This window comes from Stigmatopora nigra, chromosome 23 (genome assembly GCF_051989575.1).
Source record: "Stigmatopora nigra isolate UIUO_SnigA chromosome 23, RoL_Snig_1.1, whole genome shotgun sequence".
Taxonomy (NCBI): domain Eukaryota; kingdom Metazoa; phylum Chordata; class Actinopteri; order Syngnathiformes; family Syngnathidae; genus Stigmatopora; species Stigmatopora nigra.
The window spans coordinates 3,735,350-3,755,000 of NC_135530.1; the positions used below are offsets into that span (position 1 = coordinate 3,735,350).

A 19,651-nucleotide genomic window follows, 5' to 3' on the forward strand; every position below is an offset into this window, starting at 1 on the left:
TACAAAAACTTCAGACTTCAATTGAAGAAAAAGTTGTCATCATTTCTATAAAAATGTGACCATCGAAATATTTGAAAATACATCAATGGCTTTGTATTAAAGTTATTTTCACTAAACCCGCAAAACTGGAAAGAAAATAGGATGTGGATTTACCAAGGCATGTGAATGCAAGCCAGTGCTGGTATAGTTTGATGGTTCACTTGCACTGTAAAGGTAGAGAGCATCAAGCTACTTTAAGAAAAGCCTCCTTCATAATGGATGTTTTCTTTTTTGGTCTGATTTTTATCAGATTCCTTGCAGGAAGTGTACAAATGTGTTCACTAAAGCATGACAGAGTGGTGAGACTTATATCCTTATTTAATTTTGCCCTCAGCAAATGCAACACAATCGCCTCTTAGCGTCAATTCTGCAAAACAAGTCCTAAAATAAATAGATAGTATAGCCATTTTTAACTATTTTGACTATTGATGTATTTCTTAAGAAGGAGTATTGATGGAAAAAATGTTAAACAGAAATATTTGATCAAAAATATTTATGAGCTCCATGTTAACCTTAGAATATCTTAAAAAAAGGTTAAATATAAATACAAAAATGCAAATCCAGTGCATGAAAACATATTTAATATTTTTTTTACAATATTTACAAGGCAATTTTAAGTTCATACTTCATGAAGTTGTTCAAGAAGAGCATCTTTTTCCATTTCCAAGATGGAGATCTGTTGATTCTTGTGACTCACTTCCTATGAAAAAGAATACAGTGTTACCTTTGAGATACGAGCTTAATGCGTTCCGGGACTGAGCTCGTATGTCGATTTTCTCATAACTCAAACAAAAAATTCCCATTGAAATGAACTAAAAACAAATTTGTTAATTCTAACCCTCTGAAAAAACACCAAAAAAGTTACCACATACGATGTTGAGAAAATTTCACCTGTGTGAGTAAGCTGTGCTGCCACCGGAGGGCGCTCTCTGCTGCTGCGCTCGTACTGTCGGTCATGACGGAGGCCAGAGATGCCTTTACATGATGAAGGCGAGCCCTTTCTCGACTACTGGCGATGGCGTCACCCTTTTCGGCTCTATTCTTTGACAGCCGATGGCGGTAACGGAGTCTAGCTCGTTCCAGAATCTCCAGACCGCAGTAGAGGATGTCTTTCTCCTTTTCGAGATCCTTGAGATGCTTAATCTGAAAGAGACAGAACCAAAGAACAGTGCTGATTATGATTATGATGCAGACACACTCAAAAATAAGTTAAATCAAACCTAACATTAAACTTAATACTAATTTTGTTTGACATTTTAATACATTTTTTTCTCCCAGGTTGGCTCTTTTCATATCTCAAGATAAATATTTGCTCATATCTCGAATTGCTCGTATGTGGGGCCACTCATATGTCAAGGTACCACTGTACACAATTTAGTGTCTCAAGATATGCCTCAATTTAACAGTCAATTGATTGAATTTACTCAATTTGTGAATTGAATTCAACTGAAATCTTTCGCAAAAAACAACCCAAAAAACTGCATAGATGTAACGAAAAGCCCCTTCTATTATTGAAAGCAAACCCCACTTCTTGAGTATATTTTTACCATAACAGCTTTCTTGCAAGCCTGCACTTGTTCATGCTACCGGTGAAAAGTCGTCGTATGCATACTCCAAAATACACTCCACCAACAAAGTTTTGGGCCTTAAACTGACTTTTGATTGAATACCTTTTGACAGTACTACTAGTAACATATGAGATTATATTTAAAAAAAACACTTAACTTATATTTTAACACAGAAAAACAAGAGTTGAATACCGGGGGAAGACGTAGCTCACCCACAAGTAGAAGCCAAGGGGGTCCAGGTTGCTCCTAAGCGGCACCACCACCACCGTGTAGGACCACGATTCGGCCATTGGATCAGCTGCGATCACAGAAATGTCAGAGTGAGGTGCAAGGAATGGGTGGAAGGAACAGATAGGAGAAAAAAAAGAGAAGAAAAGAGTATGACAGCATGTTGCCCCTGGGGCGAGGCAATGAAAAATTCCACATGTGTTTGTTATGCTTACTAGCTTTATTGAGTGATAGAAAAGGTGAAAATGTCGTCATGTTGTTCACCAAAAATGGAATTGGAAAGCAAGTTTTAGCATATATCTCACTTGGTGTGGAGCTTTTGCTGCTTTCAAGTGCAGAAAGTTGTCTGAACTTTTGGTTGAGGTCAATTCCAAAGTCAACCAGCAGAGGGCTAAAGAGCAGCATGTGTATATATATATATATATATATATATATATATATATATATATATATATATATATATATATATATATATATATATATATATATATATATATATATATATATATATATATATATATATATATATATATATATATATAAAGTGGAGTTGCATTTCTGTAAATTTACCAATAGGCGGCAATGTTCATCTTTTTAAGGAATTGCCAATTTTACATTCCCAGTTCTCAAGTATGATTAAAAAAAGTCGATTTTGAAGAATCTAGAGGTAACAAATTTTCGATTTAAATCCTTAATGTGATCATATTGGGGGAAAATCTCTTTTAACGTCACTATTGTCATCACTTTCCCAGCATCATTAGTAGTGCAGGGAAAAGAGGGGTGCAAGAAAGAGGTCAAAGGTTAGCACAGAAAATGTAAACCGATCCTTTGTTTTTGGCAAGTGTTTGAGGGGTGGGCTTGTTTCAGTCCCACCCTAGTGACTTTGAGCCCACATGCATCACGATTTCAAGGAATTGGGCTTCCTAATCTTTATGTGTAAGTGGTGAAATAACAAGTTAGGTTTGACACTCGCGGTTGAAAGTAGTAATTATTGAGTGAGAGCATGAATAAAGAATATTTTGAAAGCTTTAATAACATACTCTATGAGCATTTTAGAACATCTGCTAAATTGAATTGGATCCAAGATACAATTATATTGAACAATATATGTCACACATTTGCAAATATTACAAATCAACAAAGTTAAGAACATAAAAAAAGCTAAATGACACTTTTTTGTTTGTTTTTTGGGCCACAAAAGCTAATTTATTCAAGGGGCAAGAACAATGGATTTTAAATACTGCATAGCCAAGTGATTAAGGGGCTCTAGACAAGCGAGGATTAGGATTTTAATGTAGCGCATTAAGATAAATGTAAATAACAGGTCAGAGTGCTGACAAACATATTGAAGGCCTGCTTTCCTCAAATATGACAGTGTATAATGACCCACTTCAGATTAGTGAGCTATTATGGAATTGGGTCAGCATGGCTAGCTAACCATCTATTATGTATCAGCATGAGAGAGTTCAAATGGAACTGTTGCTACATTATGACTCATTTTCCTGGAGCTGAGAGAAGAAAAAACGTGAAGCCAGATTTCCCACCCCTTTTTTAAAAAAAGAATTCGCGCCAAAACTTGTGAATTGTTGTTCAACATGGAGGCATTCCACAGGGGTGACATAATTACTCTTATAGCCATGGCTGTCACATGCAAAACAATTATAGGTGCTTTTATGCGACACTATAAATATGTCCATTGGTTTCCAGCCATTAGAGTTAAAAATAGCCAATGATGCTAATAGAAACGTGGGTGAGGGGCGTTGGCATGCTCCTAAAACAGGGTTAGGCAAACTTTTCGGCCCGGGGGGGCCACATTGACTTTAAAATTTTGACAGACGGGTCAGCACAAGATGCGATACATATAAAAAAGTACATACGTTAAAAGTACATATGAAACATCAACAGAAAAAAGGAACTAAAGTATTAACATACTTATTACTCATCATTAAAGTAAAAAGTATAAAGTACAAAGTAAAGTCAAAAGGAATGTATTAAGAAATATTAAAATGTCATTTAAAAAAAGATAGAGGGGCTATAAAACACGAAAAACAAATAAATGAATGTTAACTGTTTCTTATATAGTTGAAGTTGTTAAATGTAGGTCACTTGGTGTTGTGGAAAATTTGACTTGAATTGCAATAGGAATTTATTGCATAACAAGCCAGTACAGCAAAACTTTCTTCCCTTTCCATAATGTTCAGTTCTTCCAAAACATATATACAGTACTGACTACTATATACATCTGCAAAAGTTTAATAACACTGCCTCACGTTGCAATGCAACGTGACTAGAGGATGTGGGCGTGTGGCCAGAAAAAAAGAAAAAAAAAGTAATTCCAGGCCGACAGGAGAATGTGTGTCACATTTAGCGGGAGAAGGGAAATGGCAACCCATGCCAAGTTTCTTTGACCTACTTTCCAAAGGAGCGCTCAATGCAGTACAGAGAGAGCACAGAATAACATCTCTGAGGGTGCAGCGCAGTTACGATCATTTTGTAACATGGAATCAGGGTAAGAAACATTTTTTAACAACTTTAATTAACTTTAATAAGTATAGTTTGTATTATATTTGTAACATTTCGGGTTGGAATAGTCAACCTGCAACGCCCCCTTTTTAATCGGTCGTGAAATTGATTTGTCGTTGCTGCGTTCAATTGCAATATTCATATATATATATGTATATGTATAACTGTCGTGGAATATGTTTTTGAGGAAACCCACGTGACCGACTTCACGCGTAAAACGGCCCCTACCATAGTAACACCCCTCTGCACATCTCAGTAGTACATAACAAACCAGTGGTAAAGATAAGGAGACGGGAGCAAGACTTCTCCGTGGATTTTAGTCGATTGACTTTAAACGCAACACTGTTTTCTCCGAGTTTATCGCGAAAACATTTCGTCCTCGCACTTTCGACAAGTTTGCTTTTTTGTGTGATTGACAACTCCGTCGCAAATCTTGAATTTGCGTGGTAAGTTGAATTTTAGATTTAATTAATTTCCGATACTATTTCACTAAAGGCTGTTTTATATGTTCCTGTTTTTAACTTTGGGGGCTTTGAGAAGTTGTTTTTTTGTGTGTCGCATCTCATTAACCCGCATCCTCTTGCCAAATGAAGTGCGTCATCGTCTACGATTAGGATCTTAGTTTTAATATGCTCTTTTGGCATAAAATGTATGTTTGTGGTTTTGTGATATTTGTATGACGAGATCTGAAAAAAGCAAAATAAATACGCACTGAACTGTAACCTGATCTCCGTGACGCGCCCACTTTTTTGACGCAAACAACTTTCTCTAAGCAACCGATTAGTGCACACAGCTATTCCCTAGATGTTTTGCGTTTATTTCATTATTATTGGTGCAAAAGTAAAATGACGTTTAATATTGTTAAGTGCGAATACTTTCGCGTCGTTGTGATGTGTTTACTTGCATTCTGTATTTTTCAGATTACGCAATGATCAAGCCCCGCCCTCCATCCCGTTTATATAATCTTTTCTATAGTTTTGCATAGACAGAAATATTTTTTGTAGGATTTTTATTAAATTGCATGCAGTTCGGTGGTTTAAATTATGACAAAGCATTTGGTGTAGTCGCTGTTATTCATTTTCCGAGCTGCGGATTCTCACGGGGGTTCTTTAATATGCAGCCTTAATTAAAACACCACAGGAGTCATGAATAATCTGACTAACCCCTCCTTTCTCTGCCCCTCAATTAATCTGAGACGCCTTCATGAGATGCAAATTTAATTTAGGATTATGCACCAATTAGTGCTTGTCACAGATAATCTCAAAATACAAGGAGTCAGCATTTTTGTTTTTTTTATTTGACATTATTACACTTTAAATCTTATTATACTTGTATAATGACAATTAAAGCATTCATTCAATTCAATTATTTATTCTTGCTATTATTTGGAATGAAATATATCCAATACACGAAAAATTTCAATAAAAAAAAGGAAATTATGGGCTGTAGGTAGTAGCTCACGTGCCATACTTTGTACGTAATAAACTGTAAAGATAAGATAATCTGCTGTAGCATACGTTAAAGGCCCCACTTTCTAACGATAATGGCTCCTTTATGAGGTTAAGGTAAAAAATTAAGAACAAACCTCTGGTCCCTGAACTCAACACCAGCACGCTAATTAATTTTGTCATATAGTGGCGGTGGAATGCTTGAAAGCATTCTTCACCAGTATGCCATATGCGCAACCCCTCACCTTTAAACCAGCCCTTTGGCCCACAGGCACCAGAACAGGTTGCGAATAGATTAATGTAGTGTTGATGTACTTACTTGCTGTGGTAATTACAATACAGTGGTACCTCGAGATACAAGCTTAATTCCTTCCAGGACTGAGCTTGTATGTTGATTTTCTCGTAACTCAAACGAACGTTTCCCATAGAAATGAACTATAAACAAATTCATTGGTTCCAAACCTCTGAAAAAAAACACCAAAAACAAGATATTATACATAACATAAACAAATTTAAATGAACTTGGATTACAATGCAGACACTCAAAAATAAATGTAATCTAACTTTACACTAAACTTAATTCTTATTTTGTTTGACATTTTGATACCTTTCTTCTCCCGGCCTGGTTAAAATATCAAAATTTGTTTTGTATCTCAAGATAAATATTTGCCCCAAAGTTGACTCGTATCTCAAATTGCTGGTATGTCGGGCCACTTGTATGTCGAGGCACCACTTTGTTTGGATTGGTCTATTTTTGGAGTCTGGAGTTTAAGAACCTTTTCACCTTTGTTCAACAGGGATATGGCGATGGAAACGACATCAACGTCAACAACCAAGTCTGAAATTTCGCGCCTGGGTGGCGTCGAGGCCTTAAAATTGAAGGAGGGCCCGGTACGCCGCAACCTTTTTGGCCCCGTGGACCACCAGGAGCTACGCCAAGACTTCGAGCGGCTCCTATGCATGGGCATCGAAGCAGCCAACAAACGATGGAACTACGACTTCCGCCGAGACTCACCCGGTCGCGAAGGCCACATCCAGTGGGAGGAAGTCCGTTGTCAAGACCTACCGGCGTTCTACCGCGCAGTGGTGCGGCGTGCCAAACCTGCCAGACGCAATTCCACTTCTTCAAGCCAGGAGTCCGCCACGTCCAGCAGTTCTTCCGGATCTGGGGACGAGTGCTTGGAAGTAGCCGGTAGGGCGTACTACCGGCTGCAGCGGCCTAAAAAACACAGACAAGCTTCCATCATGGGTAAATACGCAATATGAAGAATAATGTGTAAAATAAGATTAAATTGACCTTTTGTATTCTTTTATCCAGATTTCTTCAAGGTCAAAAGACGGAGACATCTACATTACAAGTCCACATCCCGGCAATAGGAAGTTTTTGGACTTTTGTGGATGTTTATATATAGGATCTATATACGGTTTTCTTCATCTTTTTGGATATACTGTGAAATTGTATTAAGTGCACTCTTACAAATGGGCAGTGCATAGTATTTTTGAGCTTGCCGAAAAAAAGATAATATAACAGCCCAATTAAACATATGGTGCTATTTCAACGGTTGCTCCCGACCCAACATGCTAAAATTGGACAAAGCGCTATCTTATACTCAACGGTGGAGGCTAAACAATAACATAATGTAGTTTTGCTGATCATTTCAAATGTTATATAGTGGTACCTTGAGATAGGAGTTTAATTTGTTCCGGGACTGAGCGTGTATGTCAATTTTTCTCGTAAATTTCCCATTGAAATGAACTGAAAACCAATTAATTTGTTCCAACCCTCTGAAAAAACACCAAAAATAGGATATTGGATTGGAAAAAAAATGTTTTATTTGTTCTAATTCGGCATCTATTAACAATGTAAGACATAACTAGTGCTTTAATATTACTAAAATGTGTTTAATAGTATAGTAAAATTAGACATAGACTTTTTGCATGGCAACACGCTCGTAACATTACATAAACAAATTGTCTGTTCGTATATCAAAATTTATCTCGTATCTCAAGATAAACATTAGCCCGAAATTTGCCTCGTATCTCAAATTGCTCGTATGTCGGCACTTGTATGTCGAGGTACCACTGTAATGTTTTCCTTATGTGACTACTTATTTATTAATAACGATGCTAGATCATCGCCAAAATAAAATCAAATCTAGTTTTTTGGAATATGTAAAAAGAGGTCAAATAAGACAAATTACGACTCCACCGTTGCCATAAATTAAAAAAAAACATATCAAACATCACCACACTACAAAAAAATACACTATACTTTCTTCTAACTTTGTATTATTTGCATAAAAGGGTATTTAACATCTTTTATATGACGGCAGCAGTCCAGATGTACCTTAATGAGTTTGTTTCAAGCTTTTTTGCTTTTAAAAATAATGTAGCATAACTTAAAAAAAGATCTTTTGATTTAAAACTTTATACTGACAAACTACATTATTCAGGTGGATGGCTTAAAAAGCTTCACTTGGATCGCCCCTTTCTCTACCTCATTTAGTAAGATAAATAAAAAAAACTAGTTTTTTTGCATCTGTTGAGTTAGTAAAGAGAGATTGGGGTGGGGTTATTTTTTGTTTTGTTGTTGTTTTTGGCTTGTTTTTAGCACCCTGTTTCACATGGGAGTCAGTGAGGGGCTCAGGGGGGCCCCCGACTGGGGGAGGAGGGGGTCACTTTGCTTTTGTTGTCACTTGGCCTTCAATTTGGGGGAGGGGAAGGAAATTTGCCTGGGAAAATGTTGGAAAGAATGTTTTTTTTCTTCTTTTTAATTGAATGATTGATAATCTATAACCTTAATCTCTCTTTACTAAAGCATTGAATTCATGTCATGGTTTTAAAAGGGTATCATTCATAAAAATCTGTTGTTTTTGTAGTGTCTACCTTTATATGTGTGCGGTGTGTGTGTGTTAAAGACAAGAAAAATAACTTATTTGGAGTATATATAATGTGTGTTTGTTAAGAATAATGACAATACTTCCTCATTATTGCTAATTGTGTCATTTCTTAGAGCTCCATTTGCACTACTTTAACATTCTTTGACTATGAAATGTATTTTTTTTGTATGGTAATGCTAAAAAAAACATAAAAATTAAAGGATATTGTTGGACTGCTAAGCTTAATGTAATCTTTCGCAGCTATATCAGTCTTTGTGAATTATTATTCTGAATTAATGTGTGAAAATGGTATATTTTAGTATATTGTGTGATTCTAAAACTGTTTGAAAATATTTGTATGAACTCGTTTAAGAAATTCGTAATATTGTTGTTTCACGCTCAAACGAATAAAAAGCTATATTCTTAAAAAAATTGAAGTTTTTGTTGTTGTTTGTACTTGAGCACCACCCTGTGGTGGAAAAGCGACACTGCACGCTGGCCTAAATATCCAGTGGTTGCATTCTAGACTGGTGGTTTAAAAAAAATAACACAGCTATCTTCCAATCTTCATTTATTTAAAACAAACAAACAAAAAACTGCACTCATTAAAATGAGCTGAAATATGTATATAAATAAAAATAAAATAGGCATGAAAAGACTGGAAAAGTACCAAATTCCAACTTGTAGTAAACATTTAAGACTGAAAGTACAAGTTAAATTCATTATCGGAATGTTTTTGGAAATAATCTCAGGAGCAAAAAAAAAAAAATTGGATTTTGACACATTGACTATCACAGTGCGTTATTTTATCTCATCTATTCCTGCATGTGCAACCTCAAACTGCAAATTTTTCCATTAACACAGTAGTGCATTAAGTTTCAAGTATTTACAATAATTTCTGCTGTTATTTACAATGCTAAGGCTGGGTGTGCCTTGGCAAAAATCTGCGGTCATGACAGTCTTTTTTTTTTTTTTTTTTTTAAAGAAGACGACGTCCTACGGCCATTTTTCTTCAAGTATTGAAGAGTTAAAAAGAAGTCAATTGTGTCAAAGCTGGTGATGCCGGGTTTGTCGTTCCCTCCACATAGCCTGGACTTCCCTCAGACACAAAGGCGATATGAACACAATGCTTCCTCCTGTCTGTAATGTGAAGAACTACAATTTACCTCACGAAATATTAATTTTTTGGCAGCTTTCCGTTCCTTACCATAACCACGAAGAAGTAGAACACAGATACCCAGCCCAACTTGCTCTCGATGAGGGACACCAGGTACTATGAAAAGAAGTGAACACATGAATATATAGTGGTAACTTGACATACGAGTGCCCTGACATACAAGCAATTTGGATTGGATAACTTTATTTATCCCGTATTTGGGAAATTTCAATTTGAGATACAAGTCGAATTTGGAGCAAATATTTATCTTGAGATTTGAGACAAATTTTGAAACGTATTAATTACTTTTTAGTTCATTTCAATGGGAAATTTTACGAGAAAATCGACATACGAGCTCAGTCTCAGAACGAATTAAGCTCATATCTCAATGTATCACTGTACATTCGTGTGGTTGTTTAAAAATCAAGACTTACTTGTCCTCCGGCAGCGCCGATACTTCCAGTGCCGTCCACGATGCCGGTGACTGTGGCAAGAGCCTCCCGACTGCCCCGGATGGCGTCCTGTCGACCCAAGTCGGCGGATATGGCGGAGCTTATCATATTGGACGGACCTCCAATAAAGAAGCCGGTGAGAGCCAGCAAGGCGCCGTTGCTGCTTTTGTCATCCGGCGAATCTGCAAAAGCAAAAGTGCTCGCCAAGTGTCGCCACTTTGGAATGAAAAGGCGCCGACTGTTGCTACTTACGACTGTAGCCCACCAGAGAAGCCATGGCGAGCGTGAGACTTAAAGCGATGACCGGCGATCGCTTTCCCAAGAAGTCCGTGACTAGTCCTTGTACAGTTCCACCTGGTAAAAAAAAAAATGGAGAATTAGAGGATCTCAAATTGCTCATAAATCGGGCACTCATATGTCAAAGTACCACTGTATATTTCATGCATGATGACCTCCTCCGTCATCACTAGACTTACCGACGATGCCGCCGACATCATACCACATGGATAGCCGATCCGCCTCTGCCTCTTTCCACCCGTAATTATTACTCAAGTAGAAAGGAAGCCAGAAAAAAAAGGAATAGTTCACCAGCTTCAGACAGGCATACGCCAGCGAGTACTAAAAAAAATATTATTAAAAATTACACACAAACACACCTACAGGTCAAAGGTCAGTAAAAAAAAAAAAAACGTTAACTCACCGGCAGAACTCCGGGTAGACAGAAAGCTTGTAAAAAGCCGACCGCTTTAGGCTGCTCTGGCCGAGGTTCTTCCCGACCTTCGACCTCTTCGTCACTTATCAGAGGCCTGTGCGTGTCCGTGTCGAGCTGACATTCCGTGCTCAGACCTGACAAATTCGCCATCAGACATGGACGCCGCTGGTAAACAGAACGCAGGGTTTTCCCGTCCCTTACCGACTTCGTTCGGAGAAGTAAGCAGGCCAAAGAAGAGCACCACTCCACCCGCAAACTGCACCATGGATGTCACTAGGAAGGCATACTGGCAAGGGAGGGGGGGGGGGGGGTAATTTTTTGAGCATGGAGACTTTACGTCTTGATTTCTAACAAGGCTTTCTTTACCTCGTAGCCATATTTAAGCACACTGGAGGCTAAAAAGGCGCCCAGAATATTGCCCGTCGAGGCACAGGCGCTCCACAAGCCGAACACGAAGCCGCTCCTGGACACAAATATGGGAGTGTTAGATTTGAACGCCACCCTCTTAAAGTAAATACAGTGGTACCTTGACATACGAGTGGCCTGACATATGAGCAATTTGAGATACGAGTCAAATTTGGAGTAAATATTTATCTTGGGATAGGAGACAAATTTTGATATTTGAGCAGACAGATGCTGCTCATAAGAACATCATGGACACTGTCTCTCTCCCCGCAACTCCCTCTTTGTAATGTCTCTGCGAGCAATGGGCGGAGCGATGCATTTTTTCACATTTTAGTGCTATTAAACCACTAGTTATTTGTTACTTTGTTAGTAGATGGTGAATTAGAACAAATAAAAATCTTTTTCCAATCCAATATCTTGTTTTGGGTTTTTTTTCAGACAGTTGGAACCAATGAATTTGTTTTTAGTTCATTTCAATGGGAAACGTTCGTTTGAGTTACAAGAAAATCGACATACGAGCTCAGTCCCGGAACGAATTAAGCTCGTATCTCAAGGTACCACTGTACAGTGAAGAAAGGCAAGCACCCTGTTTTGCCAAACCAGTTGGCCATGACGGCCACCACGCAAGGCCAGACGGTTGACTGCAGCAGGCCGTTCAGCACCCAAAGGCCGCAGTAGAGGTAGACGTTGTAGATGTGGAGCCATTCGGTCAATGTGCCGAAAAAGAAGCCCTGAACAGAAAAAAAATATGGTTGTAAAAGCAGGAATAGGAACAGAACTGAGCTATTTTTCAAAGTGACTTTCAGTCAATATCGAGGGTTGTTTGAGTTTGTATTCCCTTCAAAATATTCAGAAAATGATGCACACAAATGTCCTCACAATAGGATAACGCACAAACACTTGCCAACGAGAAGTGCTTGCTTACCACAGCAGCAGAACCACACAGGCCAAAGCAGAGCACATATCGCAGGTTAACTCTATCGCCAATCACCCCACTCAGATACAAACCCTGTGTGATAGAAGCATACAATTTTCAACCATCATTTCCCAACTTTATAAACGTACCATAAATCTGCATTACCACAGCATAAGAAAAGAGAAAAATGGAATCCAGCGCTCCCAAAAAGAGCGTCGCCTCTTCTTCATTCTTAAACAGATGATTTTTTTCCCATGTCTGATGCAAACCAACAAAATAGAAATATCAGTTTTGTTTTGTTCTTTTTTTTGGGAGATAAAAAAAAGTTACCTCGCCAGGTGAGAACGCTGTAGCGCTGCCATTTTGGGGCGAAGGCGTCCACTGGGCGGAAATACTCACTTTTACATTACTGAAAGTCTTCCTGGACGCATGCAGGAATACGTAGCTAGGACAAGGGGGAAAGAAAATAAATATATTTTGAGCAATATTCAATTTTACAATTTAATTTGAAAGCCCCAAAACAGGAAACTGTCCAGGAAATGTATTTAAGCTTCGCCCTGACTCCCAAATAATAAACATTAACATAATAACCTTGAACAAAGAAAGGCGCAGTGGGTCTAAAATAAACAATGAAACATACATCTACAATGAAAAGAAGAAAAAAATCCATATTTTTCTGCACCAGAGTTAACACCATGTTGACAATATCCACTTCTCCGACCTTTGACCTGCATGAATACCTGACATCCATTTGCACATAGTTCTGAAAGTATGTGCTTAAGCCACCCAGCAAAAAAAAACATGCAAAACCTGCTTGACAGCAAATAATTCCAGCAGTTCCTAGGTAGAAAAGTGGATCTTTTTTTTTATTATATATTCATTACCTAAAGAAGGTGAGGAGGAATGCAACCAGGTGATGATGGGTGTACTGTGACAAGAAGCCACAGCATGAGGGAGGCATCACAGGGAAGGTTCGAGGAAGTAGGGATCTTCAGGTTCGAGGAAGTAAGGGTCCTTCAGGGTGCTAGGAAGGAGAAGCAAGGTGGTACAAACAAATAACAGCGTTTGGGGGTAAAGGGGAGCACTTTTCAAACGCTGTTATTATCTTCAAATTCAATGTGATGGTATATTCTGCGTTTTGTTATCTACCGTAACTGGGAGCATTAAAAATGAACGGTTGTACCATGAACGCAACACCACAAATTCCCTGTTTTCTTGACACTTTTTCATCCGGATCTGAAGTTTCATCATTTTCAAACTTAAAAAGGTAAGTAATATTTGTTTTTTTTGTATTTACTTGTTTTTTTTTCTTTTTAAACAAATGTTAATACCATCTTTATTTAGATCCAACTCGGACACTCGTGTCTTTGTGGGTGACTGTAAATATTGCCACAGATCCTGTATCTAGATAGCGATTTTTTCCTGGGAAAAAGTATCCATAAATCGAGTAAAATTACTATTAGTTGCCGATTTAGCAGGAAAAAAGCGAGTGTTCTTACCTTCTCGCTTGTCGTTTCCTAAGATAGCTCGTTGTTCACTTCGGCCACCAACATCTGTCATATGACGTCATCATAAGAACACTCTTGGCTGGGGTGCCACTCGCTGGCTGGGAGTTAAATTACAACCAAATGCGCGAATTGTACTTAAAATGATACATAGTAGTAACTTCAAACATGCCAAAATGCTAAAAATATATATACAGTAACAGATAAAGTTTTTTTTACATTGTTGTTTTCCTTTTTCCAACACGTGTTTGAAGGATTTTGATGAGGAGAGTAGAAAGGGAGGGTGAGAGTTTAATTGGATTGAATTTGATGCTCTTATTGTCAATAGACAAGTATAATGACATTAAAATGTTTTGGAAGTGAAACAGTGTAGAATAATAGAGAGGACCAAAAGAATTGACTTGTTCTGGTCAAGTTTTGACGTTTTTAGCAATAACAAGTCTTGGGCAGGGAATTTTTATCTTACATTATCGCTTAAACAAATAAAATAAACCAGTTCCAGTGGTAATAGAAGCTATCAATACGATCAGAAAGAAAAATGTTCCTGCTGTTAACAATAAACACCTGCATAACAGATAACTGGATTCAGTGCTTGGGAAAGAAAATCTACATTTGCCTGCGGTCGCCACCACAAAAAAGTATTTGCAATTAGAGTTTCCTATTTCCTCTGGTTTATTTATTAAGACATGACAGTTTGCTGGAACAAGTTTATGTCCAACTAAGTGTTTATTTTGCAAAGGTGCATGAGAAGACGTTAGTGGTTCTCTCTGGTTCCATTTTCCCACCAAATGATCTATGGAATAGGATTGGGGTCAATGAATTAAAAAAAAAAAAGAATTCTGTCAAATTTCTAAATCATGTGACTTCAATGTTTTTTTTAATCTTGTTCCAGACAAACACAACCCATATTGCTTTAACCAATCAGATATCGAGTTGGTGGCCTTCTTGCAGGAACACTTGATCACTTTCACAAACTATGATTGGCTCGTGAGAAAGTGGACTGGCCAAAGCTAAAAAAGTATTGGTAGCAAGCCGCACAATGAAATATATTGTTGTGTTGATTTAAGAGCGTTTTTGTCAACCCATAATGGAGGAGAGGAAATTCATATGGTTGCTTCGATAATAACACATAAAAAGGATTTTTGGTGAGTAAAATGGGGCTATATTACGAAATTATATTTCAATGATGTGAATTTGTCAGTAATGCTTTTTATGTGTCACAGCTGTCGCTGCAGTAAAGGATTTATAGCCATAAAATAGATATTGAGGGTTGGATTGATTCAAACATAGAAATACTACAGGCGTAGATGTGAAATACACAAAAAAAAAATGGTCAAATGAGCAGACGCTCAAAATAGTCTGCCCACCGAGTTCAAGCATTACGGTAATTTGAAGTGACTGAGTCGTGACTTCCGGGTGTTCGTAACGCTTTTTATGTATCGCAGCTGTAGCTGCAGTAAAGGATTTATAGCCATAAAATAGGTATTGAGGGTTGGATTGATTCAAACATAGAAATACTAAAGGCGTAGATGTGAAATACACACAAAAATGGCAAAATGAGCAGACGCTCAAAATAGTCTGCCCACCGAGTTCAAGCATTACGGTAATTTGAAATGACTAAGTCGTCACTTCCGGGTGTTCGTAACGCTTTTTATGTATCGCAGCTGTAGCTGCAGTGAAGGATTTATAGCCATAAAATAGGTATTGAGGGTTGGATTGATTCAAACATAGAAATACTAAAGGCGTAGATGTGAAATACACACAAAAAATGGCAAAATGAGCAGACGCTCAAAATAGTCTGCCCACCCAGTTCAAGCATTACGGTAATTTGAAATGACTGAGTCGTCACTTCCGGGTGTTCGTAACGCTTTTTATGTATCGCAGCTGTAGCTGCAGTAAAGGATTTATAGCCATAAAATAGATATTGAGGGTTGGATTGATTCAAACATAGAAATACTACAGGCGTAGATGTGAAATACACAAAAAAATGGTCAAATGATCAGACGCTCAAAATAGTCTGCCCACCGAGTTCAAGCATTACGGTAATTTGAAGTGACTGAGTCGTGACTTCCGGGTGTTCGTAACGCTTTTTATGTATCGCAGCTGTAGCTGCAGTAAAGGATTTATAGCCATAAAATAGGTATTGAGGGTTGTATTGAGTCAAACATAGAAATACTAAAGGCGTAGATGTGAAATACACACAAAAAATGGCAAAATGAGCAGACGCTCAAAATAGTCTGCCCGTTGAGTTCAAGCATTACGGTAATTTGAAGTGACTATGCAGTCGTCACTTCCGGGTGTTCGTAACGCTTTTTGGTGAGTAAAATGGGGCTATATATCACGAAATAATATTTCAATTATATGAATTTGTTAGTAATGCTTTTTATGTGTCGCAGCTGTAGCTGCAGTAAAGGATTTATGGTCATAAAATAGATATTGAGGGTTGGATTGATTCAGACATAGAAATACTTACACAAAAAATGGTCAAATGAGCAGACGCTCAAAATAGTCTGCCCGTTGAGTTCAAGCATTACGGTAATTTGAAGTGACTGAGTCGTGACTTCCGGGTGTTCGTAACGCTTTTTATGTATCGCAGCTGTAGCTGCAGTAAAGGATTTATAGCCATAAAATAGGTATTGAGGGTTGGATTGATTCAAACATAGAAATACTAAAGGCGTAGATATGAAATACACACACAAAAATGGCAAAATGAGCAGACGCTCAAAATAGTCTGCCCGTTGAGTTCAAGCATTACGGTAATTTGAAGTGACTATGCAGTCGTCACTTCCGGGTGTTCGTAACGCTTTTTGGTGAGTAAAATGGGGCTATATATCACGAAATAATATTTCAATTATATGAATTTGTTAGTAATGCTTTTTATGTGTCGCAGCTGTAGCTGCAGTAAAGGATTTATGGTCATAAAATAGATATTGAGGGTTGGATTGATTCAGACATAGAAATACTTACACAAAAAATGGTCAAATGAGCAGACGCTCAAAATAGTCTGCCCACCGAGTTCAAGCATTACGGTAATTTGAAGTGACTGAGTCGTGACTTCCGGGTGTTCGTAACGCTTTTTATGTATCGAAGCTGTAGCTGCAGTAAAGGATTTATAGCCATAAAATAGGTATTGAGGGTTGGATTTATTCAAACATAGAAATACTAAAGGCATAGATGTGAAATACACACAAAAAATGGCAAAATGAGCAGACGCTCAAAATAGTCTGCCCGTTGAGTTCAAGCATTACGGTAATTTGAAGTGACTATGCAGTCGTCACTTCCGGGTGTTCGTAACGCTTTTCGGTGAGTAAAATGGGGCTATATATCACGAAATAATATTTCAATTATATGAATTTGTTAGTAATGCTTTTTATGTGTCGCAGCTGTAGCTGCAGTAAATGATTTATGGTCATAAAACAGATATTGAGGGTTGGATTGCTTCAAACATAGAAATACTAAAGGCGTAGATGTGAAATACAAAAAAAATGGTCAAGTGAGCAGACGCTCAAAATAGTCTGCCCACCGAGTTCAAGCATTACGGTAATTTGAAGTGACTATGCAGTCTTCACTTCCGGGTGTTCGTAACGCTTTTAAACCCTTAAAAATACTCTCAAAAGTCAAAATAACAGCACATTTCCTCGAATATACTCGGGAAGAAAACAAAACTGAACTTTAGAGGTGGTATACAAGTCTGCTAAGGACAAAACCCTTGCTACGAAACTGAAGACGGCACTTTTAAAGTTGTTCACCAATGACAGGTGGTCGATAGTATACCACGCTTAATTGCTGCGTGGGTGCTCCAACAACGCTTTAAAAAACATGGTATACCTTTCAAAAGATTTATTGTACTGTGTGTAACTGGGATCATTGTTTCATTTCTTCATTGTTTAATATTTTTCTTTGTGTATGTGGGTTTTTTTTAGAAGGAAAATATATTCAAAATATTTCTTATAAATAATAGTCAAGATCACACAATAGAACAAGTGATACTTTGCTTTTTATTTTTATTTTCTCAGATTAGGGACAAAGGCGAAAATGGATGTATTGTGGGATGGACAGCGACCAACCAAAAGATTTCCCAAACTGTGGAGAGCGAGGACACCTGAAGACAAAAAGAGTACGTTACATGTTGCCGTAAATGAAAGAGATAAAAGTACAAGTACTACTGCTTTCTCTCACAGGGTGGTGGCCCAGTGGCTAAGTCATCAGTCTCCTGTCTCTATGGTCCTGGGTTCAAATCCTAGTGCCTGCAAAGATTTTACAAATATTATTCAGGTAAATGAATGAGATAAAAGTACAAGTACTACTGCTTTCTCTCACAGGGTGGTGGCCCAGTGGCTAAGTCATCAGTCTGCCACACCTGTGGTCCTGGGTTCAAATCCCAGTGCCTGCAAAGATTTTACAAATATTATTCAGGTAAATGAATGAGATAAAAGTATAAGTATTACTACCTTCTTTCACAGGTTGGTGGGCCAGTGGCTAAGTCATCAGTCTGTCGCCTATGAGGTCCTGGGTTCAAATCCCAGTGCAGGCAAAGATTTTCCAAATATTGTTCAGGTAAAAGAATAAGTTCTAATGCCTAAGTGTTTAAGTGTATAAGTATTCAGTGGTGGATGAAAGATTTTGTCAAAAAAAATGACTAAGTGTTTCACCCCATTTCCTTGAATGAGACAAAAGTATAAGTACTACTGCTTTCTCTCACAGGGTGGTGGCCCAGTGGCTAAGTCATCAGTCTGTCACCTATGAGGTCCTGGGTTCAAATCCCAGTGCAGGCAAAGATTTTCCAAATATTGTTCAGGTAAAAGAATAAGTTCTAATGCCTAAGTGTTTAAGTGTATAAGTATTCAGTGGTGGATGAAAGATTTTGTCCAAAAAATGATTAAGTGTTTCACCCCATTTCCTTGGATAAAACGTTTCAACACCTATGTATAAGTGGGGCACGAGTTGGTGTAGTGGGTTGCACACTCGCCTTTGCACCGAGAGAACGTGAGTTCGCTTCCCGGTGTCGGCGGTTCACTGACCAAGCAAGCGGTCGAGGGTCGGCCGAAGGCCGACCCGAGAACGCCTTTCGCACATACAGGTCCATCAAGTGTCTTCCGAACTGCCGAAGGCAGTTCGGAATATAACCTTTTGCTGAAAAGTATGACTAAGTGTTTAATATAAATGAAAAAGATTTTTCTTTTTTTTTTCTTCTTACTCTATTTATTTCCATCTACATGGTTCGGTGATCAACCAAATGTCGACAGCGAGAATCGAACCCAGGTCTCCCAGGCGGGAGTCCAGTGCTCTAACCTCTACGCCAACCAAGTGACTACACTTTCCTTAGTTGTCATTTGAGTTTCTTGACAAGAAGTTCACAGAAACAACTAAGTGAAAAGGTGTCCCAACCGGGAATTGAACCCAGGTCTCCCACATGGAAGTCAGGGGAACAAACCTCTGCACCACAGTGCCATACTGTAAAACCTCCTCTACAATCAAATCACGTGGGTCATTTGTGCAACAAAATGATTAAATAATCACACGGTGTGGAGTATTTCAGGTCATTTTATTTACTCATTTCATGTGATGTGTACTAAAACTATTCATTTTGTATCTTGCTTCTCTTCAGTTTCCACCCAAAGCCAAAGCAAGTTGATGACGACAAATTTTTCCAAAAAGGATGACATGGCCTTTGATACCAACATTCCCTCAGGGGTCTCCAACTCTGATCCTCGACAGATGGGCAAATGTATCCACCCCTAGATGCGAAACAATTGTTAGTCACCATTGCTCGAAAAAAAACAAGTGTGATCATAAAGAGCATGCTTGTGTTTTAATTTT

At 38.1% G+C, this 19,651-nt stretch overlaps 3 protein-coding genes and 2 long non-coding RNA genes across 10 annotated transcripts in view; 2 read left to right on the forward strand and 3 right to left on the reverse strand.

Annotated features, from left to right (window-relative positions):
* Positions 1–598: 598 nt before the first annotated feature.
* Positions 599–1,909, reverse strand: LOC144181524 (uncharacterized). The gene is made up of 3 exons (XM_077710076.1): positions 1,820–1,909; positions 931–1,182; positions 599–739 (listed from the first exon to the last, which is right to left on the reverse strand). The coding sequence occupies exons 1-3, from the start codon at positions 1,895–1,897 to the stop codon at positions 659–661; spliced, it is 411 nt and encodes a 136-aa protein (XP_077566202.1). The 5' UTR covers positions 1,898–1,909; the 3' UTR covers positions 599–658.
* Positions 1,910–4,198: 2,289 nt separating this feature from the next.
* Positions 4,199–8,925, forward strand: cdkn1d (cyclin-dependent kinase inhibitor 1D). Of its 2 annotated transcripts, none has more exons than XM_077710044.1 (3): positions 4,199–4,344; positions 6,604–7,055; positions 7,125–8,925. In XM_077710044.1, the coding sequence occupies exons 1-3, from the start codon at positions 4,334–4,336 to the stop codon at positions 7,181–7,183; spliced, it is 522 nt and encodes a 173-aa protein (XP_077566170.1). In that variant the 5' UTR covers positions 4,199–4,333; the 3' UTR covers positions 7,184–8,925. The 2 variants fall into 2 exon arrangements, with proteins under 2 accessions (XP_077566170.1, XP_077566171.1); XM_077710045.1 differs by lacking the exon at positions 4,199–4,344 and adding an exon at positions 4,587–4,804.
* Positions 8,926–9,239: 314 nt separating this feature from the next.
* slc37a3 (solute carrier family 37 member 3) lies at positions 9,240–13,989 on the reverse strand. The gene is made up of 14 exons (XM_077709673.1): positions 13,826–13,989; positions 13,211–13,350; positions 12,657–12,771; positions 12,492–12,584; positions 12,336–12,419; positions 11,996–12,141; positions 11,372–11,468; positions 11,207–11,291; positions 10,994–11,139; positions 10,770–10,911; positions 10,546–10,647; positions 10,276–10,475; positions 9,893–9,958; positions 9,240–9,825 (listed from the first exon to the last, which is right to left on the reverse strand). The coding sequence occupies exons 2-14, from the start codon at positions 13,285–13,287 to the stop codon at positions 9,733–9,735; spliced, it is 1,446 nt and encodes a 481-aa protein (XP_077565799.1). The 5' UTR covers positions 13,288–13,350; positions 13,826–13,989; the 3' UTR covers positions 9,240–9,732.
* LOC144181287 (uncharacterized) overlaps positions 13,614–19,651 on the forward strand; it is a 6,243-nt gene continuing 205 nt past the window's right edge. The window contains exons 1-6 of one of the 5 annotated variants that reach the window (XR_013324641.1): positions 13,614–14,976; positions 17,848–17,948; positions 18,013–18,106; positions 18,295–18,388; positions 18,536–18,629; positions 19,440–19,651. The exon at positions 19,440–19,651 is cut by the window's right edge and continues 205 nt beyond it. This is a non-coding gene — a long non-coding RNA (uncharacterized LOC144181287). The other 4 variants (XR_013324642.1, XR_013324643.1, XR_013324639.1 and 1 more) reach the window with 4 other exon arrangements.
* The window catches only part of LOC144181288 (uncharacterized), a 7,782-nt gene continuing 7,494 nt past the window's right edge, over positions 19,364–19,651 (reverse strand). Inside the window, exon 5 of the long non-coding RNA XR_013324644.1 lies at positions 19,364–19,569. This is a non-coding gene — a long non-coding RNA (uncharacterized LOC144181288). The remainder of the gene's footprint in view (positions 19,570–19,651) is intronic.

What these genes read in the sequence shown, in the direction of transcription:
- LOC144181524 (XM_077710076.1), bottom strand. Translation starts at nt 1,897, where the DNA reads ATGGCCGAATCGTGGTCCTACACGGTGGTGGTGGTGCCGCTTAGGAGC. An exon ending in CCCTTGGCTTCTACTTGTGG is followed by an intron (nt 1,183 to 1,819) that starts GTGAGCTACGTC and finishes TGTCTCTTTCAG; the next exon opens with ATTAAGCATCTCAAGGATCT. An exon ending in AGCACAGCTTACTCACACAG is followed by an intron (nt 740 to 930) that starts GTGAAATTTTCT and finishes TCTTTTTCATAG; the next exon opens with GAAGTGAGTCACAAGAATCA.
- cdkn1d (XM_077710044.1), top strand. An exon ending in CAGACAAGCTTCCATCATGG is followed by an intron (nt 7,056 to 7,124) that starts GTAAATACGCAA and finishes TCTTTTATCCAG; the next exon opens with ATTTCTTCAAGGTCAAAAGA.
- slc37a3 (XM_077709673.1), bottom strand. Translation starts at nt 13,287, where the DNA reads ATGCCTCCCTCATGCTGTGGCTTCTTGTCACAGTACACCCATCATCAC. An exon ending in TGCTTAAATATGGCTACGAG is followed by an intron (nt 11,292 to 11,371) that starts GTAAAGAAAGCC and finishes CTCCCTTGCCAG; the next exon opens with TATGCCTTCCTAGTGACATC. An exon ending in TGATGTCGGCGGCATCGTCG is followed by an intron (nt 10,648 to 10,769) that starts GTAAGTCTAGTG and finishes TTTTTTTACCAG; the next exon opens with GTGGAACTGTACAAGGACTA.